At 33.8% G+C, this 23,911-nt stretch overlaps 5 protein-coding genes across 14 annotated transcripts; all 5 read left to right on the top strand.

Annotated features, from left to right (window-relative positions):
* Positions 1-1,824: 1,824 nt before the first annotated feature.
* On the top strand, positions 1,825-3,339 carry LOC110818897 (Chaperone DnaJ-domain superfamily protein). The gene has a single exon (XM_022047927.2). It carries the CDS (start codon positions 1,903-1,905, stop codon positions 2,995-2,997), a length of 1,095 nt encoding a protein of 364 aa, XP_021903619.2. The 5' UTR covers positions 1,825-1,902; the 3' UTR covers positions 2,998-3,339.
* LOC110818848 (uncharacterized) lies at positions 2,957-10,144 on the top strand. 10 transcript variants are annotated; one of them, XM_022047850.2, is made up of 9 exons: positions 5,440-5,792; positions 5,901-5,953; positions 6,491-6,654; positions 6,780-6,871; positions 6,983-7,025; positions 7,144-7,200; positions 7,319-7,376; positions 9,091-9,257; positions 9,656-10,144. In XM_022047850.2, the coding sequence occupies exons 3-9, from the start codon at positions 6,514-6,516 to the stop codon at positions 9,725-9,727; spliced, it is 630 nt and encodes a 209-aa protein (XP_021903542.1). In that variant the 5' UTR covers positions 5,440-5,792; positions 5,901-5,953; positions 6,491-6,513; the 3' UTR covers positions 9,728-10,144. The 10 variants fall into 10 exon arrangements, with proteins under 10 accessions (XP_088077738.1, XP_088077740.1, XP_088077739.1 ...); XM_022047851.2 differs by having other exon boundaries at positions 6,507-6,654; XM_022047848.2 differs by having other exon boundaries at positions 5,440-5,693.
* Positions 10,145-10,757: 613 nt separating this feature from the next.
* Positions 10,758-13,996, top strand: LOC110818689 (thionin-like protein). The gene is made up of 2 exons (XM_022047640.2): positions 10,758-10,916; positions 13,481-13,996. Exon 2 carries the CDS (start codon positions 13,523-13,525, stop codon positions 13,898-13,900), a length of 378 nt encoding a protein of 125 aa, XP_021903332.1. The 5' UTR covers positions 10,758-10,916; positions 13,481-13,522; the 3' UTR covers positions 13,901-13,996.
* Positions 13,997-16,546: 2,550 nt separating this feature from the next.
* LOC110818723 (transcription factor bHLH30-like) lies at positions 16,547-18,018 on the top strand. The gene is made up of 2 exons (XM_022047686.2): positions 16,547-17,068; positions 17,156-18,018. Exons 1-2 carry the CDS (start codon positions 16,877-16,879, stop codon positions 17,621-17,623), a joined length of 660 nt encoding a protein of 219 aa, XP_021903378.1. The 5' UTR covers positions 16,547-16,876; the 3' UTR covers positions 17,624-18,018.
* Positions 18,019-18,637: 619 nt separating this feature from the next.
* On the top strand, positions 18,638-21,014 carry BCA6 (beta carbonic anhydrase 6). The gene is made up of 9 exons (XM_022047685.2): positions 18,638-18,788; positions 18,942-19,045; positions 19,141-19,229; positions 19,324-19,372; positions 19,482-19,595; positions 19,709-19,762; positions 19,891-19,973; positions 20,221-20,323; positions 20,711-21,014. Exons 1-9 carry the CDS (start codon positions 18,773-18,775, stop codon positions 20,912-20,914), a joined length of 816 nt encoding a protein of 271 aa, XP_021903377.1. The 5' UTR covers positions 18,638-18,772; the 3' UTR covers positions 20,915-21,014.
* The last annotated feature ends 2,897 nt before the right edge of the window (positions 21,015-23,911 follow it).

Consider the following 23,911-nt stretch of genomic DNA (forward strand, 5'->3'; position numbering starts at 1 on the left):
AAATATAATTATAGCAATGATTATTTGATGTATATGGTCTATAATATTAAAATTAATTATTTTGTCATGTTTTATTCTTTTATATAAATTGAAAATTATGTGTTTAAATAAGTATTATAATGTCATATATAATTTAACAAGTTAATTTGTCTGTTATAAATATATCTATATATATATTCCTAACATATAAGTTATGTTAAAAAAAAATTAGATTTTTTACAAAAATTTTAAAGTGAAAAAAATTAAAAATGATCACTCATTGTAGGAAAAAGTAACTAATTTGGCTAAAGCACTTTGTTTAATTCATTAATAATTTTAATCAATTTAATTATAATTATGATATATATATATATATATATATATTATTATAGAGGTAGTTTCAAATTTGGTTGGATAGTTTCCGCACATGGCATAAGGAGACAAATATGAAATATCAAGCTGGAACTGCTTTGATTTTTTATTGGACGGCTGAGATTTAGTTGGAAAAGAAGACTTTAATTGATGCATCCATGCATGCATGTGAGTCGGCCCCCTCCATTGTCGACCGTCTCCCTCACGTTTTAGTATTTTCAGCAGAATAACGCCTACACAAATTTTAAAATATATAAATATAAAATGTTAAATCTTTTAAATTTAAAAATAAATTTTCTTATATATAAATAATAATTTAAAACACTAATTTTTATATAAAATGATTAAAAAATCATATTTTTTTTTTGAAAAAAAAAAAACGACAAACCTGAGATAAAATATAAAAGTTAGAAGCATATATTTTACCGTATTATTTATATAGTGTACGATTATATTATATCGTTCTCTGTATGGTGAAATTAAAATTTCATAGACTCAAATACACTAACCAAGAAAAAAGTACAGACCCGAATGTTCTACAAAGAAGTACTGATGAGTGGTCCCAAAAGGGCACATTGGTGGTGAATTTTGATTTTCTTGGTATAATCATATTTATATTTCCAAAAAAAGTTTTATTTATTTATTTATTTTTTAATTTTTAATAGGTGAGTGGATAAAGAGATTGTTCCATTTTGGATCCAACTCCCTCAATTCAACTTATTCTAATAAGATTTTAATATTAAAATTTAATATATTATTGATAAATATATTTTAAATTTTGTATTAATACAGATATAATTATATTTATATTAATATAATAAAATAAATCAGGTTCGGATTACGCAACACCTCTTTTCCACATTTTTTTTTTTCTTTTTCATTGTACGTATATCCACGCGGTTTATTTTGAGATTAATGTGGGCCAGGACCATGAGTTGTGGGCCCTGTGTCCTTAACATTTAGGCCCATAGGATCTCAGCCTTTTCTAGGGAAACTGTATTGGACTGATCCGTATTTTCAAGTTTCCTATTTTGTATTTTGGTACATGGTTACATTAATTGCTACAAATTTAATTCTATGTATAAACAATTACCTTTAAATCATTATTTATATAATAGTTTATTAATAATTTTATTTAATGAATATATTATAATAATACACATAACTTATTTTTTTTTTTTAAAAAAAAACTTTTTATCAATTATTATTTCAAAAAATAAAAACTATAATGCATCGCATTTATCTAGACAATCAATAGCTTCCACAATATTTACATGATGAAACTTTATATTAAATTATCAAAAAACGGTCTATACCAAATCAAACTGTCTAAAAATATTTTTTTTTTTTTATTAATATTTTGTCGTGAATATTAATTTTATTGAAAATATTTGAATTTATTATTTAAATTATATTTGGATAAATTATTACATTCCTTTGATTATTTAAAGAGGGTAAAACAGACAGATGAAAATCTTTACCAATCATACTCAAGATCAGACGACCTGGAGGATATCTCCATTTCGCCATCCCCCTCGGGCGAAATCCTTTATGCGATTTTATCCAACTTCAAGCCCATTTTCTCCCTGTCCAAACACGACCAAGAAAAACAAGGAACAGAAAAAAAACAAGAAAGTAGGCAAGGGAGACAAGGGGACAAAAATGGAGGAAAGCTCAAACAGAGTGGAAGCGGAGCGGTTGCTTGGAATCGCGGAGAAACAACTGCAGACACGCGATCTGCAGGGATCGAAAGAATTCGCAGTCTTGGCGCAGGAGACGGAGCCGCTTTTAGAGGGGTCAGATCAGATCTTAGCAGTGGTAGAGGTGCTTTTGGCGTCCGAAAAGCGCATAAATAACCACCATGACTGGTACGCGATGCTGCAGTTGGAGCGCCGATCCGACGATTTCGATCAAATAAAGAAGCAATACCGCAAGCTGGCTCTCCTCCTCCACCCGGACAAAAACAAGTTTCCTTTCGCTGATCAGGCTTTCAAGCTTGTGGCAGAGGCATGGAGCGTCCTCTCTAATGAATCGAAGAAAGCTCTGTACGATAACGAGCTTAGCCTCTTCACCAAAGTCGATCTTAACAGCTTAGCAGGCGCCGGGTTGCACCAGCATGATAAATTGCCTGTTAGGAGGAGCCAGCGGGAGACTAAGCCCGCAGAGGACGAGTTTCGGTCTAAGCTATCCACTTTCTGGACCGCCTGCCCGTACTGCTATAGGTTGTACGAGTATCCTAGGGTTTATCTAGAGTGTTGTTTGAGGTGCCAGAATTGCCAGAGGGCATTCCAGGCAACAATGATCCCGTCTCTGCCGCCGCTTGTCCCCGGCAAGGACGCGTACTACTGCCGTTGGGGATTCTTCCCTCTCGGGTTTGTGACTGGGAATTCAGATAACGGGGGCGGGAAAGGGGCTACAACTTCGAGATTCCCGAATTGGATGCCCCCAATTTACTCGCCGGATTTGCATCCCGCTGGAAATAATTTTACCGGTGTTGCTGCTACCGCGACTGCCGCTGCCCCGGCCCCTGCCGCTGCAGCTGCGGAGAGGGTGAATGGAACTGTTAATAGGGGTAATTCTGCGGTGAATGAGCGGGGAAGTTCTCCCAGAAAGAGGGGAAGACCGCGGAAGAATCCAGGTTTCTGAAATTGGGTTGAAGAAGAATGGGAACTTATAAGGATTTTGTTTTGTTTATTGGAGACGGACAGAAATGCTGAGGTCTCTCTGGTGAAAATGAAAGAAGGTAAAAACTAGCTGGATCAGTTTTCCCAAAGCTTACTGAGCGGTCTTTGTAGTATTTTGTTAGATTTTACTTGTTAGTGGTAGTTTTCTTTTTTCTCTTATCTGTAGATTGTAGAACTGTAGATATTAAATCTTTTCTTTTCATTTGCATCTTCTTTGTGACTGACTGATGATTCACAGAAGATCTGTACCATATATTGACATGCAACAATGTGATTTCAGAAAGTATTTTTCCTTTCGGGTACAGATTTTGAATCTTTTGATTGATATGATTGTTTAATGGGTGGATTCTTCTTTGCACACAAGGTTGATTCTTGGCTGGGTGGTGATAGATTTGCCAAATCGAATTGTTATCTGTTGTTTAAATTCTGGTTTCTTAATAATTGAACGTTGCACTTTCATTCTTTTCATGCTAGGGTTCATTTGGGAGGCGAAAAGAGGAGGGAATTGCAGTAGAATAATATTAGTGGGAAAAACTAAATTGAATGGAAATGCATGTTAGCTGGGTAACAAGGTATTTAATGGGAATGCTGGTAATTTACAGTGAGAAGCAATTAGTCTCATTTTCTTTTATCCTCTACATCCTGAAGAGACCCCAAGGCCTTTGAAAGTAATCTTTTAATCATCCGTTAACAACTTAATTAGAAGGTTGGTAGAAAGAACTTTGTGGTGAGTGCCCTTGAACTGTTATGATTTCAAATTAAACAAGAATGGGTAGTTTGATTTTGTTCTTATGCTAAAGGGGTTGATTAGTTTATTACATGCGGTCTCTGTCTCTGTCTATGCCTTATTGATTCTTCCCTCTTTAGGATAAGGCCAATAAGTTATAGAGTCGGAATCAATATTGTCATTGACTTGTCAAATTGATGAACCAAATCATAGAACATCTGATATTATTGGCAGTGTAAATTTTACAGGTGATAATAAATCAGTCAAAAGTATCATTTTTTTTTTAAACTAGTGCATTTTGGGTTTTCTTTTTACAGATGAACTATGTGGGAAAGGGTTAGATTATTATGTCCTTCTTGCTGTGAAGTTATGATAAGTGTCTTCACCATTAGTTGCATTTTTATTGACACTATTAAGTTTAAATTAAACCGTCCCGACCCATTGCATGCTCAAGGCACCATAAAATTTTATTTGTCGTAATTTCTTTTCTCTTCTGTTGATCTATGCTGCCTTTGTAGCTTTATTCAGAGACATTATTTCTGTGTTGTTAGTTAGTTGATGTTGTGTATATAGCCATTTCTTATTTTGTTTCTTCCGTTTTCCATTCATTAGGTGTGTAGTCTTCTGTTCGCAAGTTGTTAGGCAACTCATCTTTTCATCTTTGTATTTATAGACACCAAAACCTCATGTACAGATAGATTTTGGGAGTTTGATCAATTTGAATTCTCCATTCACATGGCTCTATCTCTACACTATTCTTTCCTTCTCTTATCTGTTCTCGTGTACAGCCTTTTTCTTCCTGGTCTTCACTCTGTTTTCTGATATCCTTTCTGGTTCACATCTCATTGAAAGTGATCTGATCTGAACTCAATTTAATGCTCTTGTTAGCTTACCTTCATAATCTGCTGTTTTGTGTGTGGCTGTAAATTGTTGAAAAACCTGGTGAGGCAAAGATTTGGTAGAATTGTTCTGTAGATCTCACACGGGTTTAAATTAAGTTGAAACTATTGTTCCGAGTTTGGGTGAAATGATGCTGATGGATATTGATTTCTGAAATTAAAAATTTTAAAGGAAAATTTTTGTTTATTCTTATTAATTAACTTGTAATAGAATATTATTGGCTATTAATTATACAACTAACCAATTTTTATAGAGTTAATACGCTACTCGTGCGTTTTGTAAAATATTTAATTAATATATACTTATATTTTGTAATTAAATTTTTTAGATAAATTATATATATAAATAATTTATACTAAGAATTAGCGAAACTTTTATTAATTAAAAAAGTTATTATCCTATATAAATTAAAAATAGCATAAATTATAATATAAAAATAATTATATTTTTTTATAAAATAAATAAAAATATTATTGATCGTTGTAAATTTTTTTCATCATTATTAAACAATTACAATTTAAACGTATTATGTATTATAATTAAAAATATTATTAATTATTTTAATCAGTATACAACATATACTGTGTATATTAATAACCATAAATTAAAGAAATACACGTCAAGACCTGTATGATGAATATAATTGTTTACTTTATTTTTCTAAACTAATTCTTTTGTACGTAAATAAATAATTCAATAAAAAAATTCACATTAACAAAGAATAATTATTATATTTTGTATAGTGGGTGGGAGTAAAGATAATTTAAGAATCTCGTTTCCTTATTCTTGCCGTAAAATAATTTTATAAATTTAATCCAACTCAAGTTTCCAAATTCTATCAGTAAATAGTCTGTAAGAATTCCCCTTGCGGTTCAACGTTAACGCTAAGCGAAGTGGCTAATTGAACTCGTCGGATCTGATTTCAAGGCTCTGTTCCTTTCCCCACTAGCCCCATTAATTGGCATCCGGATTGAAGAAAGTCTCTCTCTCACTTTCATCTTCAACTTAAACCCAACTTCCGAATTGATATTGTAAGTTATTGAGTTCGATTTCTTGCTTGTTGGTTGGAAAATGGAGGCCATGCAGTGTGAAACTTGTTACATCTTCTTCCGTCTTTTCGGTGTTGATCAGTCAGTAACTTGCTTAAATTTTCAAAAAATCGATGCTAGTTTCTGGTTTTTCTTTCGGTTTCTTAAGTTTTTGAGTTTGATTTCTTACTCGTTTGCTGAAAATGAAAGGCTGGGAAGCTTGTGAGGTGTTTTCTCTACTTTTCTTGCCAACCAAACAGAGGGTAAGGCTGGAACCTGTTTGCTGAGTGCAATACAGCTCTTGGCTGGTCGTCTCTTTATTTTGATTTAATATTGGATTGGGTCACTTCTGACTGTAATTTATAGTTATGGACTGATATTTGCAGTGTTGGGTAACCCTAAACAGGTTAATTTCTAGGGAGAGGTAAAATGAAAAACACTAACATCTATATTTGGATACTTAAAACTTTTTGATGTTTTTGATTCATACATAGTTGTTAAACTATACTAATTTCTACCATGTATATCTTCATTTTCTACCATGTATGTTATACTAACCTCTATATTTGGATATTTCGAACTTTTTGATGTTTTTGATTCATACGTAGTTGTTAAACCTAATTTCTACCATGTATATTATCATTTTCTCGGTTTCTGTTAGATTTATCTATATATAATAGATTAAACCGACTCTTCCAAAATTTTAAATGGATAAGAAATTATCAATGTACATTAATAGTAGGATATCTTTTTCTGATTCATCCAGAAGAAGAAAATGAATGGATTATTTGTTAATGTAGGTTATTTTGATGGTAGATTATTAATGTCTCGGAGTGCGAGTGGTGAAAGTAATGATGGCAAGGAAGACAGGGAAGAAGCTGCAGCTGATAAATTGGGAGGGAAGGTAACACTTGGAGACTTAATATGGGTTAAGGTTGGAAAGGACACATGGTGGCCGGCGCAGGTATAAAAAGTGTGGTGTTCTCTGTTTTTTTTCTATTTGTTTCAGCTTCTGGCTTACATTAAGTTTTCATTGGCTTTTTTTACTGTCGAATTGTTTCTGAGTTTATTTGCTTATTCATGTGGTAGGTTGTTGATGAGAACACTGTTACCGAGAGCAATAAACCCAAAAATCGACCAGCAGGGAAAGTTCTTGTCAGGCTATATGGAAGTTATCAACAGTTAGTGTTTTTTCTTACTCTATCTGTCAATAAAAAATTTGAACCGAAACAACGCCATGTTTTCCCTCTCCCAATGATATATAGATTAAAATTTCTTTTTCTATTTTGCAGTCTGTATGTGGATCCTATTAAATGTCATTCTCAGTTTAAGATTGTAAGGAGCGCATAACACCAACTTTTGGTGTAACTGTTTATCTATATCAGATTTGTTTTTTCCTTTTTGCGGTAGCTTTTTATTTATTTCTTGTTGTTCTGTATGTTTGAAATCCCAGGTACTCGAACAGAATAATGGCAGTCATCGTGACATATTTGACAAAGCGCTGGATCAGGTATCATTTTCTGTAACCTGGGCTACCCTTCAACTGTTTTATTTTCATATCTTATGTTTCAAAATAATCTAAAATCTTCAACGATGTGGGTTCTTTTATTATTTGTGTATGGCTATAGGAGAAGATTCGTTCCGTAAAGTCCAGTAAATCAAAGTCACCAGGATCCAAATCTAAAGGTTAGTGTTATTCATTTTACCATCCGAATCTACCTACCATGTCAATTAGGACAATATCTTTTGTTATACTAACTAAAATGACGACCCATGCTGTTGCCAGCATATATTGTCCTTACGCTGCAATAATATCTGAGATCTGTTGTCTGAATTGGTAGTCCAAGTAGAGGACATATCTACCAGGCACAAAAAGATAAAAAGCAATATGTTGACATGTCCGGTTGATGTGGATGTCTGGTAATGTGGCTTCTAGTTATGCTAAAGAATAAAGGGTAATGATCGATCATAGACCTATTCCTTGTTTAAGACTTCTTTGTTTGCAATGATGAAGTGTGTTGGCAATTGACTAAAGAAGTTTTAATCTACTTTAGCTTCTCAGATTGTCTGGATTAACTAATCAATCTATGACTCCCAATTCTTGGTAGATTGTTGGTTATGAAAATGGAATCAAAGGGAACTTTCAAGTTTTTAGTATTTCTTGTGAATATTCTTGATTTGGGATGAACCTGTTGTTCTAACAGACGTTAGAACGCTGGATCTCCTTATCTGCCTATAATAGTATAGATATGATCTTTTTTTGCTTCGACACCAATGCTAAGAGGACAAACCCCAGTCCAACAGAGAGCAGCATTCCTCCTTGTTCCCCTCGAGCTGAGTAGCTCAGGCACTTGATACTATCCTTTTAGATGGCATATTTATGCGATAACATGACAAGTCTGATTTTATTTCACAAGAAGTTTTGGAGGGCATATCGAAGAACTTGTTATTATGCTCTTTCCAAATTATGCTTCCTCAGTAATAGAGACGAATTACAGGATGTGAAGAACAGAAATGCTGAACTGATTTTCTTGGGTGGATAGGATTTTCCGTGAGCAAGCTGGTGTTTTACTACATTTACCTTACCTAGTAAGTCTTGCCAGCTGTTGTGTTACTACATATGAAGTATGTGTCTACATCCAACAAATGAAAAATTAGGGAATCTTGTTGAAGTGGTAAAACAAGGCACCTGGCCGCCATCTTCTCAAGAAAACATAGATAGTCCATGTCAATTAATTGCTTTTCATATTAAAGCTGGTGGAGACAGCCACCAAAGAGGATATTCCAGTCAGCTTTGTATTTAACCTTTGTAAATATGAAACCACAAGATAAAGCATCGTATTAAAATGCTATAACTGAAGGATTCTGCAACTTTGACTGGTTTAGGGAATATCCTTTGGTAAGTTTTAATCTTCCGTATCTTTTCTTTTCATTCAAGACCAATTTCTGTTCTATCTTTAAAGAAGGAAAGAAAAGATTGATACATTTTCTAATGTGTAAAAATGTTGCCTCTATTAAAAATAATTTTGAACTATGAATTTAGGTTAGCCTTAGTTTGTGATGTTTTAAGTATGTGGATGTGTAGTTGTAGAAATTTCATCTTCTTCTAGTTGAGTTATCTCCGCCAAGAAATTGGATCACACTCTTGCCTATGGAACTTGGAGACTGTTGATTGAATTACCTGTGTGTTCTTTTGCTGTATTTACTGTTATCTTTTTACAGCATAGACTAAATACTGATGCCTTTCTAGGTTCTTTTCTTTTATCTTTGCAAGTTCATTATGTTCTGAGTCTGTAAGCATGGGATGTTATACTTAAACGAATTTGGATCAAAACAGTTGGTGGAAATAGCAATAGAAGCCCCAAATCATGTTTATATCATTCAGTGCTTATTGTCTCAGGTAATTCCTCTAAGAAAGAGAAGGTTTCAAAGAAGGCCAAACTAGACAAGGAGAGGGAGAAAGCCAAGCGAAAGAATCAAACTAAGGACGCTTCTGAGAGCCCAAAAATGAGAACCCCTAAGAAAAACAAGATATTGAACAATGATGAGGTTGGGAACATGCAATCTGTAAGTATACTTGGAATTCATTAACTTTTTATTTCTTTGGGATATGTTTGGAACGAATTGAGAAATTTTGTGGAATTCATTGACAAATTCATACTGATCTCAACTAGAAACTTCCGTAAATTATTTTAGAAGATGATAAAAAGCAACCTCGTATACTCTCATGTGGAGTTGAAATAATGCATTTTAAATTTTAGTGAATCCATCTGAGATCAGTTTTATTATTTTGAGAAAGATTTTCTCAATCTGCTAGTTGAACAATATGTGAATTTTGGCAAATGAATTCTACAAAATTTTCAGATTTGTCCTAAACATATCTTTAATCCAAGAAAATTCTTTTCTTTACCCTCTTTAGAGAAGTTATAGAATTGAACGAGTACACTTACGGGATTGAGTCTCAGGAACTTAGTGCACGGAGAATGAGAGTAATGCAGAGTCTGGGTCTGATTGCACCTTCTGGGTCCCCATTCTAAAAGAACCGGCATTTTTGCTTGAGTTTATGATAAACAAAAGTTTTATTGTCCTGGTGGCAGGATGTTTGATCAACCCATTTGGTGCTGAGTTACTTCTTGTCCATTAACTGTCGGAGCGCAGAAGAATTTCCCAAAAACTTTCTGTGGTTTCTTAACGAAGCCGTTTTCGGCTTGTTCATGTACCGTGTTCAGTGTGATATCCTGTTGTTGTAAGGCTTATGCCTGATGGCCCAACCGTTTGGGTAAAAAAGAAAAACTAGGTATAAGATTAATTTGCTGCCTGGCATCGGGTAAATCTAGTATAATTTTTCCTGTTCATTTGAATCTGAAAATTTTTGTAGCTACTGCTATCGTAAGTTCAAGATTCGACAAGGGTTACTATTAATATTTTAAATGTTAGATTATAATATTTTCCAATTAGGCAGACTCAGTTTCTTTTCCTTGTCATATTCGAATGCTGAAAATGTCCAGTATCATCTGACTTTGCAATTCAACATTTGTTCCATGTGGGACTGCAAAGCAGTTTATAGCTTATATGCCTAAATCCTTGAAGCAATTGATAACTGTTAGATGATGTTTTCAAATGTTTATCCATATCGATGATATATATATATCTATATATATAGGAGTATAGCCCAATCCAAATTTTTTTATAATTCAAAAAATAAAATATAGAAAGTCAACTCATCAGAAAAATTCAAATTAAAATAAAAAATATTACAGTAAAATTGGCTCAAAGCCTTTTTGGTATATACTTCTTATAATTAATAAAAAAATAAAAATTATGATTAATTATTATTTTTTTAAAAAAAAAAAAAAACCTAATTCTTGTAAGTAATCTTGTATACCATGAATTTATTAAAAACTTAATTGTAATTATTAATTTTAGATTATGAGAAATAAATTTTTTTAGTTTAATTTTAATATTTATATATAATAAAATTTTAAAAATTAAAATGTGAGAACTTTCTCATGTCTTCATGAAGCCCAATGCTACTTTCTAAAGCCCAAGAAATAGCCCAAACTACCAAACCCGACCCCTTTTAGACCTATTCTTCTTCCAAAGCAAACCCAATCTTCTCTTCAAGCTCTCATCGGAAGTCGGGCTCGACTTCCGCCCTTCTCCGACGAGTAGAGCGATTCGAGCATCTGCAGCCAAAGGAGTTCTCCCCAGATTTTACTCTCAGAGGTAAAACTTTCGCTCCATTTCTCTCTTAGTTCATCCATAAAAAAACAAGATCGAAATTAAGTTTACTTTTTTCGGTTCTTCTATTAGCCTTTGATTTTCGAAAACATTTAATCTCTGTTTTTTTCTTCTTTTTTTTTTTTTTTTTTTTGCTTTGATGGAAGACTTTTTTCAATTGCATTTTCGAATGCTCGTTCTTTTGTTGTTGGCGACAAGATTATGTTGGATATGGTTACACTGAAACTTACTGGTTGGCCTTGAATTCGTGGGGAAACGAGTTTAGGTTTTGACTGAGCTGCTCGGTGACTGTTTAGAGTTTCTTAATTAACTAGATGTTCTGTCTGTAATGGATGCGTTCTGAAATTGTTAATCGCTTTTAAGTTTTGAGCTTTTGCGTTGAACTGAATAGTTTTGTTCTGCAAATGAGGGCTGTTTCTTAAATGTCATACGATGGTCTTACCGATATTAACATTTGGTTTTCTTGGATCTTATATACCGTGACTTTTTCAGTGAAGTTATTAGACTGGTTAGTGCATTGGCCCAATCTTCATTTGCTTGGATATATTGTATATACGTAGACAGACAGGTCTCTATATAGTCTTTTGTACTTCACAGTTTCTATTGTTTCTTTTCAGCATTTACATGTACACAGATAGTCCAGTTGTCCAACTTTTTGTTTTGCCTAGTCAGTTAACATGTGTGTCTATATGTATGTATAGATAGTTTTCAGTACTTGTTCTGGGGGGGTCCTTCTTTCTGTTCTGTCCATTCCATGTTCCAGAGATTGGACAAGTCTATATTATTTAATTAAATCTCAGGCAAACAGTTTCGTGCAATTCATTTTCTCTTGCTGCCTCCACCGACCTTATCACTGTTTCATCGTGATCCTGTTATTTTGTTGTAAGTTGTTATGGTAGTGTCATGTGTACATGTAACTCATGTCACCTTGTCATATGTTGATGCCATTAAGATTGTGTGTGCGCACACGTGTCTACTTGTGTGTGAGCATGTGTGCATATGTGTGCACGTCGGCATGCGTGTGGTTAGGGTGATTCACCTTCAACCCAGTGAGAACTATGAAGCGAGCCCATTCAGCTTTTAAATCCGCCATATTTTTTTGCTTAATTGCTTATGCCTTTGTTACTCTGAAAAAGTAAACTCTAATTGTGTAAATCATTTCTAGTTTTAATGTCTAGTTTTTTTATTTTTCTTCAAAATTTTTCTATTCTGATTAAAGTTTCATGCATGGCTTGTTGGTAATGGCTGGACTTGCATTTAGTACTTCCATTAATTTCTTGCTCTTTGTTCTTCTGTTTAAAACTTATGCATGGTTTTCGCTCGTTTCTCTTTTCGTTCTTGTGAAGTTATGGATAAGGACATTCTGGTCAGTGGTAGATGTTGATTTAATTCACAGATACGAAAAGACTTTTTCATCTGTGTCTTTTAGTGTGTTTATTTTAATAAAGTGTATATCTTTAGATGGATAGAGGTGCTTTTTTTTTCAATTGAATCTTGTACTTTTTTGTAACTTTTAAATCTTTAGTTACTTCATTTCCAATATATTAAACTTGATTGTTAGAAAAGAAGGTTGTTTAATGTTTTAAGATTAGATAAGTACAATGGTAGAAGTTGGTTACTGGTTTTATGTTTTGCATGATCATGAATTAAAATATCCATTAACAGAAAAAAAAAAGGAAATTAATAAGTAGTAAGATCATTGTAGTGATGCTGGTGGTATTTGGGCATTCATGTTGATAATATGCGTTTGATGCGTTTTTTAGAACATGTTGGTTTGGTTGACTGTTTTGATGTGGTTGGGCACTTGGTCTTGTATGTAACCTTTCCTTCACAATATCAAGTGGTAATAACTTTAGATGTGCTCTCCTTTTATTCCTTATTGGTTGTAAGTAAACTTTGCTACTTGAAGTTATTACCTGAAGAAACTTCAGTAGTTCTGGTGGCACACAGCGGACTAATGTATCGACAGGTCCATGTGATTCAAAGGTTTTGATTCTTTAGTTTCACAATGCTACTTTTAATGTTTGAGGACCAAGTTGAACATTAGCAGTTTTGGCTCAGGTTTTATTATCCAGTGGCCTGAATAACTTATTATATAAGATTCAGTTACAATTTTCATATTTGATTAATATTGAATTCCACCAGTGTTAGATTTCTGTTCTTACATGGTTAGGTAGGACGTACATATCTAATTAATCTGAATTAGCAAGGAACTAAGCTATTCCCACTTCAACCTTTATGAAATTTCTATTCTAATCTTGTTTGTACTATGAAAGATTAAGATCAAGATTTTGACCTAAATCCAGCTCAAGTATAATAACATACTTGTTTCTTAGACCCCATTTGCCTTTGGGATTTTGTAACTGACAAATACATCACAATTTTAGTAATATTTGGAATTGAACCTTGTTTTGGCATTTCTTTTAACAGGAAATGCAGTCACAAGGTTAAACCTTCTTTATGTTGAAAAGGTTGCATCTCGTAGTTTTTAGTCTCTCTATATACAAAGATTGCTAACTGGTGCATTCTTATTGTGTTAAATTGTGCAGTATAAACGAGAAATAGGATTGCAGCCTGAATAATACTTTATTATGGTGGAAGTGTGGTGGTCCCTCTTGGGGGCTGCTATCCCAGCAGTTGTTGCTGGTCAAGCTTTTAGAATGAAGAAGAAACGAGCTGAGGAACAGAGAATTAAGAGTGCCAGGGGGAGGGAGAAGAGTTCCGATGACATATTTGTCTGCGAGAGGGTCTGTACATCGAAGAGAATGTTGAAGAAGGTTGGGGCATTCTCTAAAGACCCAATTCCCGATACTTGTGTCACTGTTTGTGGTGTATCGGAGCTCGATGCATGTTCTGATGCTTGTGCTCGTACTGTTTGTGTTAACCAGCATCAGGTACCAAACTGGAACGACATCTGCCTTCGGAGATGCCAGAGCGAATGTCTCAGACTCTCTTCTTCACATTCTTAATATTGTGCTTTCATTTTGATCCAAAATTTGTTTGGATAAAAATTGTAGAAATATGGTATTTTGATCATAGGATATGGTTGGTTTGGCATTTGAGTAGCGTGTCTGTCTTTTGTCATATAATTCATTAGCCAATCTCCTGGTTGTAGCTGCAGAAGGTGAGAGGGAAGAATTTAGCTGGTTTATTTTTACTTTATTTTGGTTTAAACTTAAATTATACCAAACAAGAATGAGGCGATTAGACATAAATTTAATTTGGATCTTTTTTTTTTTTTTTTAGATTACTTACCTTTCTGAAAATCTATTAGTTAAAATTAAATAGGATTAAAACAACTTTAAAAAATTAAAAATCTTCATGGTTGAAAAGAAGTCGTTAGCTTTCAGTAAATATTTCTTCGTGGTTGGAAGGAGGAAATGGTGCAAAAATATTTGTGGAAGTAAATAAATAGTGTCATGTGCATAAAACGACAGGGTAGAGAGAGCAGCTTTTTAGTAGAGTTGGGTTGGGGAGATTCCTTGCCTTGAAAGGAGCCTCCAATTTGCTGCTTACTGAAAACATGTTTCTTTCTTTCCTTCTCTGCTTTTCTTTTTTGTCTCTATGTTTTTTCTCTGTTAGCTTTTTTAAATTCCCCAACTTTGGAATGTAGAACTACAGACATTACATCCCCATTTGTCAAGCTCTTGGGATTGCTTCCTACTTTTTCTTTTCTGAAACATAATTTACACACACACAAAAAGAAGAAGAAGAGGGTAAAATGGGTTATGTTGTAACCCAATTAAATATTTTATATGTCATTTATTTTAAGAAATTATAAATTCAAAACGTTTATTTAAAAATTATTTATATTATAATTAATTAATGAATAAAACTGAAAAACTTTAACACACAAGTTATTAAAAACAAGTGACGCCAAAAATGAAGGACTGCTGCTGAGAAGCCAATTCCAAATGGTATTGCTGTGGAGATTCTTGGATGCTACACTGACATAGATACTGATCTCACCTTCCTTCTCCCATTGTCTGGCCCCCACCCTACACTTTCACACGTCCCCTCTACACTTTTGTCCCCTTCTTTTTTCCAACGTCAAAAATTATATTGGTTATTTCCATTACAAATAATTTAAACACTATAAAGTTTTTTTTTTTTTTTATTTGCTCAAATTTAATTTAATTTAATTTAATCTTTATTAATTCTACAAAAATGCTAGTAAATATTATTTCACTTTCTAAAATAGAGCATTATTGTCAACCGCAACCAATTTATAATATACTTATGAATTAGTATATTTTATGTTTTTATTAAAATTAATTTTGTGACATTTAAATAAAATAGAATTATTATAGTCACTAGACTTTTATTCTTTTTAATTTTTTTTTTTTTTTAAATTTCTGTGATATTATTCTTATTCTCCTCTGTGTATCGGTCTTCTTTATTTTGTAAATATTTTTTTATTCAAACAAAAAATAATAATTAATTATGATAGAATAAAACTACATATGCATTAGAATTTTATTCTTTTAGTAATTAATTGTGTATGAAGTGAGGAACATTTAAGATAATAATCAATACATTTTTTTTTTTATTTATTTATTGGATTTAAGATATAAATTAAGAATGAAGTCAAGGCATTAAAATTTAAAATAGGTTTGGAACCTAATGAGCTAAAACGACGTCGGCGATCGTCCTCTGCTTGCTGTCATTCAAAGCTGTCGGCCAGGTCGTGAAACAGTCAATTCTTATAATTGCATAATTTCGAAAATGATTATTTCAAAACTAGTTAATATTTATAATAATAAACAAATAAATAAATTAATCAATTTTATTAAATATTTAAATGACAAAAAATCTAAAGTTTAGTCCCAAATATTAATTTAACAAATTACAAATTTTAAATTTCTAATAAATATAAATACTAACATCACATTCCGAATTAAAACAAATATATAAATAAGGTTTTTAGTGTTAAATTATTTATTGTTGGTATACATTATGTATGTATATAACTAGATGGCAGTCTCGAACAATTGTGTTAAAAGAATTAATAGTGAATAGGGAAAAGAAAACAAGACACAAAAAGAGAGAGTTTTAATTTCCCGTGTCAAACGGTCAAACGTAATTGTCAAGGTAAAACAAGTATGTCAAATAATTTAAAACATAAGACAATTTAATAAGATCACTGGGGCCTTGATGGCAATGTACGAGACGATTCCCGCAAATATACTTTTAACTCCTTTAATTTTTGTATATCTCTCAGTACCAAATTTTCCTGCAAATATGTATATACAAGATCAAATATCTTTTCAACCCAAAAAACCTATTATGTTACATATTTTTTTTTTGGCTACGTAGCTGTACATATATATATATATATATGTATGTATTATAATGCCTATGCACTTTTGTCTAAGAATATTAATCAAAGTTCCCGTGATCCCATTGACGGTCGACAAGATTTTAAAACACATTTTATATAAAACTAAAGTCGTTTCGTTGCCCAAAAACCACTCGTGAAAACAAATTAACTACGCTAATTATCTATTTTGTCAAAATTAATACCATCTAACTAGAAAACCGAGTACTGAGGTCACCAACTCACCACTCTTGTTGTTTTTCTCTTTGTTTTTCTCCCTGTTGGCTTTCTTCCTCTATCTCTTTACACCAGACACGCTCTTCGAAATAACCCATGGATGCTTGATTTGTTCCTTCCTCCTACTTTTCATTCTCCTATAAAACTCTGTCTCGGGCTCGCTCACCCATTAATTTTCTCTCTTTATATATAACAGTAATCATCATCGTCGTCATCTCTCTCTCTCTCTGGTTTACTTCGAGTTTGACTCACAGTTCCCTTCTTCTTCATACTCTTTCCACTCCCACTGATGAGCAGTATTCTTTAGTCCCACAGACCCTTTTCCGTTCACTATATGTATTGTTTCCGTATTTTATAAGTTCTGCCCGTTATCTTCATCAACCGGAGGAAAATGGAGATGGACCCTTTTAGGTCGTCGTGCTACTGTGAATATGGCCGAAATGACGACGTTTCTGTCGCGAGTTCGGAGAAGAAGTCAACGACGGAAGCATGCAAGAGTCACAAGGAAGCAGAGAGGAGACGCAGGCAGAGAATCAACGCTCATCTCTCCACTCTTCGTTCTCTTCTTCCTGACACCACTAAGGTCAGTACGCAGTCGTTTTTTATCACCTGTCATTTTAGCCTTGTGACGATGGCATTACGGTAATTTTATGGGATTCTCGTGCTGCAGACGGACAAAGCGACGTTGCTGGCGGAGGTGGTGCATCACGTGCGCGAGCTGAAACGTAAGGCCGCTGACGTGGCACGGCGGAATTTAGATGGAAACGGATTGGAGCCTGACCCGTCGACGTGGCCGTTTCCCGGGGAATTGGACGAAGCGACGCTGAGTAACTGCGACGGTGGGGCAACGGGACTCGTCAAGGCAACTCTTTGTTGCGAGGACCGGCCCGGTCTGAACAGGGATTTGGGTCGAGCTTTCCGGTCTTGTCGAGCTAAACCGGTTCGAGCCGATATGATGACGGTTGGTGGGCGGATCAAGAGCGTGGTGGTGACGCAATGGGCCGGTAATGGGGAGAAGGAGATTGAGGCCTTGAAACGGGCTTTGAGAGAAGTCGTTGAGAATCGGGTGCCGGGTTCGGGTATGCCCCGATATGATAAACGGGCTCGGATTTGTGGGTCCTTTGGTAATCGTGGATGAACAACGGTGAGAATTTGATTGTTTGAAATTTCTGAACAGCGCAAATTTTACACGAGAAGAAATGGAAACTGAAGAGGGGAGGAGGGAATATGGGGTTGTATCTAGGATTGAAACGCTGCGTTTTAAGGTCATGAGATCAAACCGACAGATCAGTTTGGATGTAGATAAGAATTGCTGACATAAGCAGGGTTTTTTCTTTTTTTTTTTTTTTTGGGTTAGAATAATTAAATAATAAAAGTTGAAATTGTGTGAAAATGTTCAGGAAGCCAACTAAGAATTTTGTGGTCTAACTACGTTGCGTGAGGAGTCGGTTCGCATACAACTAAGCACTAAAAAATGTAATATAACACCATATCCTCTTACACGTGGACCAATAATGTCAATCACCTTATTTTTTTTCTCAAATAATACTTTAAAAAATAATTAAAATTTAAATATTTATTTTAAATTAGGTATATAAGTGCATATATAAAATCCACTTGGTTAGTATTTTACATGTTGAGGGAAAAAACATGTAAAAAACTGTTATGAATTTTGACTGAGTTTTTTTTTTTTTTTTTTTTGTGTGAATTATGGTGAATATTATTCTCGTAAGGTTATTTAACAATGTTCTTGTGTTATGCAACTCCTACAGGAAAAAAAAAGGATGCATTTTTTGAAATTTAAAAGAAATTATAATTTTTTTATTTCATTTAAATCGATTTAGATATAAATAATTATCACATTTAAATATCAAGTATTATATAATTTGGTGTTTAACTATAATTTAAATTAATTAAAATATGTTATGTATCAATAAAATTGATACATAACACTAAAAAGTAACACAACAAAAAATTAAGGTATATAAGATAAATTTAAATAAAAGTAACTACATTATTATTTTAGCCAAAGATACTGTGTGTAGAATTTTACATGGAAAATTAATTCATAAAAAATGAATTTTTTTGAAGAAGGAAATATTGTAGTTTGAAAATGATGTGAAATAGTGATAAGACGTGACGCTTTATTTAATAAAATATTAATCCAATCTTCTTGGAAGAATATATATAAACATATGTATGTATAATCCATGGAGACTGGGTAATCATCGGTTCTCCTTTGAAAGTTCGAGTGCACTCACCAGATGCTGAGTCATTAAACAAAGGGATGGCCTGGTTAACTCGTGAGTACAAACTTGTCTTCTTTGTTTTTTCAGAATACTTTTGTAAACCGGATTGAGTTTTTCATAGAATTAGACTCGGTAAAGTCAAAGCAAGAACGATTGTCATCAACTCAGTGAGTGAAATATTTCTATGCTGTAAAAACTTCAATTCAGGCTCCAATCCTCTACTGATAGTTTCAGCAGTAACAGCCATCTGCCGCCATAGTTCTTCTCGAGCTTTATCCTCTTCTGAATTTCTTAGCAGAAGGTCCGACGAAGTGAGTTTCTTTCTTTTGTCTGTTCCGTTTCATTTCTTCATTGTTTCAAATCATTTTACGCATAATTCTCGACTGATTGATCTGATTTTTCGCAGATAGAACTAATCAAAGATAGCAACAGTACTCGATTAGGATGGGACGTGTTGAAACACAGATTTCTGAGTTTCAAGAAGCACAAATATCTGTATGTACTAAATCGAGACTCCGTTCCTTCTTCCTTGTTTTGAGCAAAATTGTTTTTGTTTTTTAAAAAATGATTTAATTTCAATTTTGAACAGAAAACAATTTGAACAATTTCGTGCACTTGCCGAAGCTCAATCCCCAAAGGTATTCATTCCAAATTCATCTGGTTCAAGCAAGACAAATCCTAATCTGTTATTTCCTTTTGTAATTTTCTGCTTTGGTTTCTGTTTGAACTCACATATCGGAAGAACAGTTTATGGTAATAGCTTGTGCAGATTCTAGGGTTTGCCCTTCCAATATCCTCGGATTTCAACCAGGAGAAGCCTTTATGGTTCGCAATATTGCCAATCTTGTCCCTCCAATTGAGGTATACACACACACACACACACACACACACATATATATATATATATGTAACTATGGACGGAGAAATTAAATTTTTACCAAGTTTTTTAATTGTCTTTAATTTTTCTTGTCTAGAATGGCCCATCAGAAACTAACGCTGCACTTGAATTTGCAGTAAATACTCTTGAAGTAAGTAACTAGCTGAAACTGATAATTTGCAGTAAATATACATGTGTGTATATGTATATATGAGACATACATGAGCATGAGCGATTATACGTGTGATCAAAGGGTTATGTATGTTGATGTTTCTGTAGGTAGAAAACATATTAATCATCGGTCACAGCAGCTGTGGAGGGATTCAAAGCCTCATGAGCATGCAAGAGGATCATGATTCAAGGTTTTGCATAAAATAATTGAGAATACATACACACACACACACACATACATACATACATATATAAAATATACATGTATACGTTACACACGCACACAAATTCACATTTCTCGCAAATTTATTGTAGCTTTCTTTTGACAAAGAATTCCATTTAGCTTATTGTGATTATTGTAAATTTCACTTATAAAATAACGTTTTTTTTTTGTTGTTGTGGGTATATATATATCTATATATATACATATATATATAGTTTTATTCATAGGTGGGTTTTTCAAGGAAATGTCGCCAAGTTAAAAACAAAACGCCAAGCAAATCACCTTAGCTTTGATGAACAATGCAGACATTGCGAGAAGGTACTATATTTTTTTTTAATTATTCCAATGTTTATTATTACAATTATTATAATAAAAAATTAAAATAAATTACGTAAAATTCCAAAAAAATTAATGGATATTTAAATAATTATAACTCAGTAGTATAAATTTTAAAAGAACATACTATAGTAGCTGTTAATTAAAAATTATTTAGTGTTTGATAGAAATAATTTAAAAAAAAATATTATTTTTTTTATAAAAAATATAAGTTGTGTGTTAGATGAAAATGATTTTTGAAATATTAAATTTAAATTTTTAATAAAATTAGAAGGTAAATATTGTAAATTTTAATTTTAAATATATTAAAAATGGATTTTATTATTCGATTATTGTTAAAAATATTAATAGGAAGTTACTTGTAAACAGGAATCGGTGAAAGGTTCTTTAGTGAATTTGTTAAGCTACCCATGGATTAAAGATAGGGCAAGAAGAGGTTTACTGTCCGTCCATGGAGGATACTATGATTTCTTCAACTGCACGTTTGAGAAATGGACGGTTGATATTGATTGTGATGATCAAGATGGGTCTAAGCCCAAATACTCTGTCAAAGACGGGGCAATCTGGCGCTGATAATCCATCATTTTCTTTTTCACTCCATCCTCATGTAAAGAAAACAAAAATTATGTTAGATCATATTTAATATATAATATAACACCCCGTTTTTTTTTTATTTTTAATGGTGTAGTTTACAATAAATTTATAATTAAATACAAAAATTTCGTTTCAAGTCAGACAGATACATAAAAATACCATCACAATTTATTGTTCAGAGTTAAGATACATCGGCAATCATACATATAACGTAACGTGAAATACAGCCGTATACACTATCAACAGACATATTATCAAGTCTACTACTAACTTTTACACATTCAATCTGTCCATAAAGATCTTTTTTCTGTTGTTCTAAACGCTAAACTCAGAAACTAGCAACTCCGATCCCGACTCCATAACTCCGATCCCGACTCCATTCCTACATCGTCTGTGAACAATAGAGGGTGGGTTCATAAAATTCAGTACAATAAAAATTAAGTTACAATTATGATATGCACCAAATATGAAATCCAACATAAGCTTACCTTATCATCACTATAAGACTACGCAGGACTAAAACGTACTCTGGTATCCTAAATATCATGCATACCATGTGTGACCATCCCTTAATGTCACCCCAAGCATACAAATATTCACACTCGTCACCAATATCGGCGACCATCAATAAACCGTCTATCTCTCGACCCCTAATAGACCACCCACACACACACAGATACTATCATTCACCGTCACCAATATCGGCGACCAAATCCATTCTCGTCGGAGTCTCCTGACCATCACCACCATCGGCGATCAACTTACTTTTCCTAAGTAACGACAACCAATATCGGTGTCCCCCGATGCTACCGACCCAACACAACATCGTCCTGTCCTTACTCCCCTATCTTATCTTGAAGCTTTCTTATACTTTTAACATGTGTACCTACATTACATCCATCTCCCCATAAAGCACGCACTAACACCTAACACATCCACACCTGTAACGTTCCCTTGCCAACTACCAAATTTACAACAGCTATACCAACTTATATACGACCCATACCCTCACACCACACAGCTACCCCATACATCCCCTCGTCCTACACAGAGACACCCCCACACCTCCATTCCGACACTTTATTTCCACAGTCTACGGCCTCCTCTCTTTCCTCCTCCCAAACTTTCTACATCCACACGCACTACTTCCTCCCTTACATATATTTACCTCACTCCCCAAATCTCTTATCTCTCCCTCTACAGCCTATTTTAGATACTTCACCCTCAAATCCCGAAATCACCTCACTCTCCTCCCGTGGTCCCCTCTGTCAACCTCCATTCGTAATCACACAACATCTCCTCCCTCTCTTGAACCTCACTCACACCCTACACATCTTCCTTTCCCTTCTCCCGCGGCCTAGCCTCCTCCATACACCCTCACTCACACACAATAGCTCCTCTCCCTCACAGACCGCACTCACACACACTGCACTCCTTCCTTTCTCTCCTCCCGCGGCCTAGCCTCCTCCATACGCCCTCACTCACACACAATAGCTCATCTCCCTCACAGACTGCACTCACACACACCACACTCCTTCCTTTCTCTCCTCCTGCGGCCTAGCCTCTTCCATACGCCCTCACTCACACACGATAGCTCCTCTCCCTCACAGACTGCACTCACATACATCGCACTCCTTCCTTTTCCTCCTCCCGCAGCCTAACCTCCTCCATATGCCCGCACGCACACACAATAGCTTCTCTCCCCCACAGACCGCACTCACACACACCGCACTCCTTCCTTTCTCTCCTCTCGCGACCTAACTTCCTCCATACGCCCTCATTCACACACAATAGCTCCTCTCCCTCACAAACCGTACTCACACACACCGCACTCCTTCCTTTACCTCATCCCGGGGCCCAACTTCTTCCATACGCCCTCTCTCACGCACGACCTCACCTCTCCCTCACAGACCTCTCTTCTACTCCATAATTTTTTATCTCTCTCCTTCCGCGGTCTAACCTCCTCTATACGCCTCCACTCACGTTCACACAGCTCTTCCACCTACAGCAAATTTCAAATCCACATCAACTAATAAGAAACTTAAAATTACCGTATCTCCCATTTCTATCTTCCTTCCTCCTGCTGATTGCACTGTCACCGTCCTCTTTCTTCTTCTCTCTTCCTTCTCGTTCCTCTTCGCTCCGACTCCCCTCTCTCTCTTTTTCGAACCTTCTTTTCTCTTTCTTTCTCCTCCCCGCTCTCTCCCTTCTCTGTTTTCTCTTTTCTTTTTTTTTCCTTCCTTCTTTCTTTTCTTTCTCGTCTCCTATTTATACATCACCTGCCTCATCAAAACGACATCGTTCCCTCCCCCCCTTTTTTTTTCTTTTTTTTTTCTTTCTTCAGTTACTACATATAGATATATTTATATATACATATATGGGTTCAGGTGATAAATCCATATTTGACATTACTCTAAGTTAAAATACTATTATAAAATTAACTCAACACGAATTTTAAATATAAATATCAAAAAATAATAAAATAGGAATTTGCTAAATTAATTCTCAAAATTAACTTTAACTTTATACAGTTTGTCTCTAATTTTTTTTAATCGTAATTTGATATCCACGTTTTATATATATATTTTTTAATTTTTTCTTTATTTTAAATAAAAAAATATAATAGTTAAATTATTTTTTACATAATTTAAAAATAATTTTTCTTCTTAATTTTGAAATAATTAAAAAGTTCAAAAAACTGAAAAAATAGTTAATGTTAATTGTTTTTAAAATTTTAAAATAAACTATTTCTTAAACTTTTTAAATATAAATTAATTATTTTAATTTTTATTATAAAAATATAAATTAAAATTTTAAAACATATGTAAAATTTTTAAAATTAAATTATAAAAGATATTAAGAACTAATTTTTAATAAACATTAAATTTAATATAGTAATTTCGTAATTTATCTAATTGAATAACACAACAAGAATGGGAGAGAGAGTTTTTTTAAATTGTTTACAAAATATTTTTA

The sequence above is a fragment of the Carica papaya genome, chromosome 1, assembly GCF_054855325.1.
Source record: "Carica papaya isolate Zhongbai chromosome 1, ASM5485532v1, whole genome shotgun sequence".
Taxonomy (NCBI): domain Eukaryota; kingdom Viridiplantae; phylum Streptophyta; class Magnoliopsida; order Brassicales; family Caricaceae; genus Carica; species Carica papaya.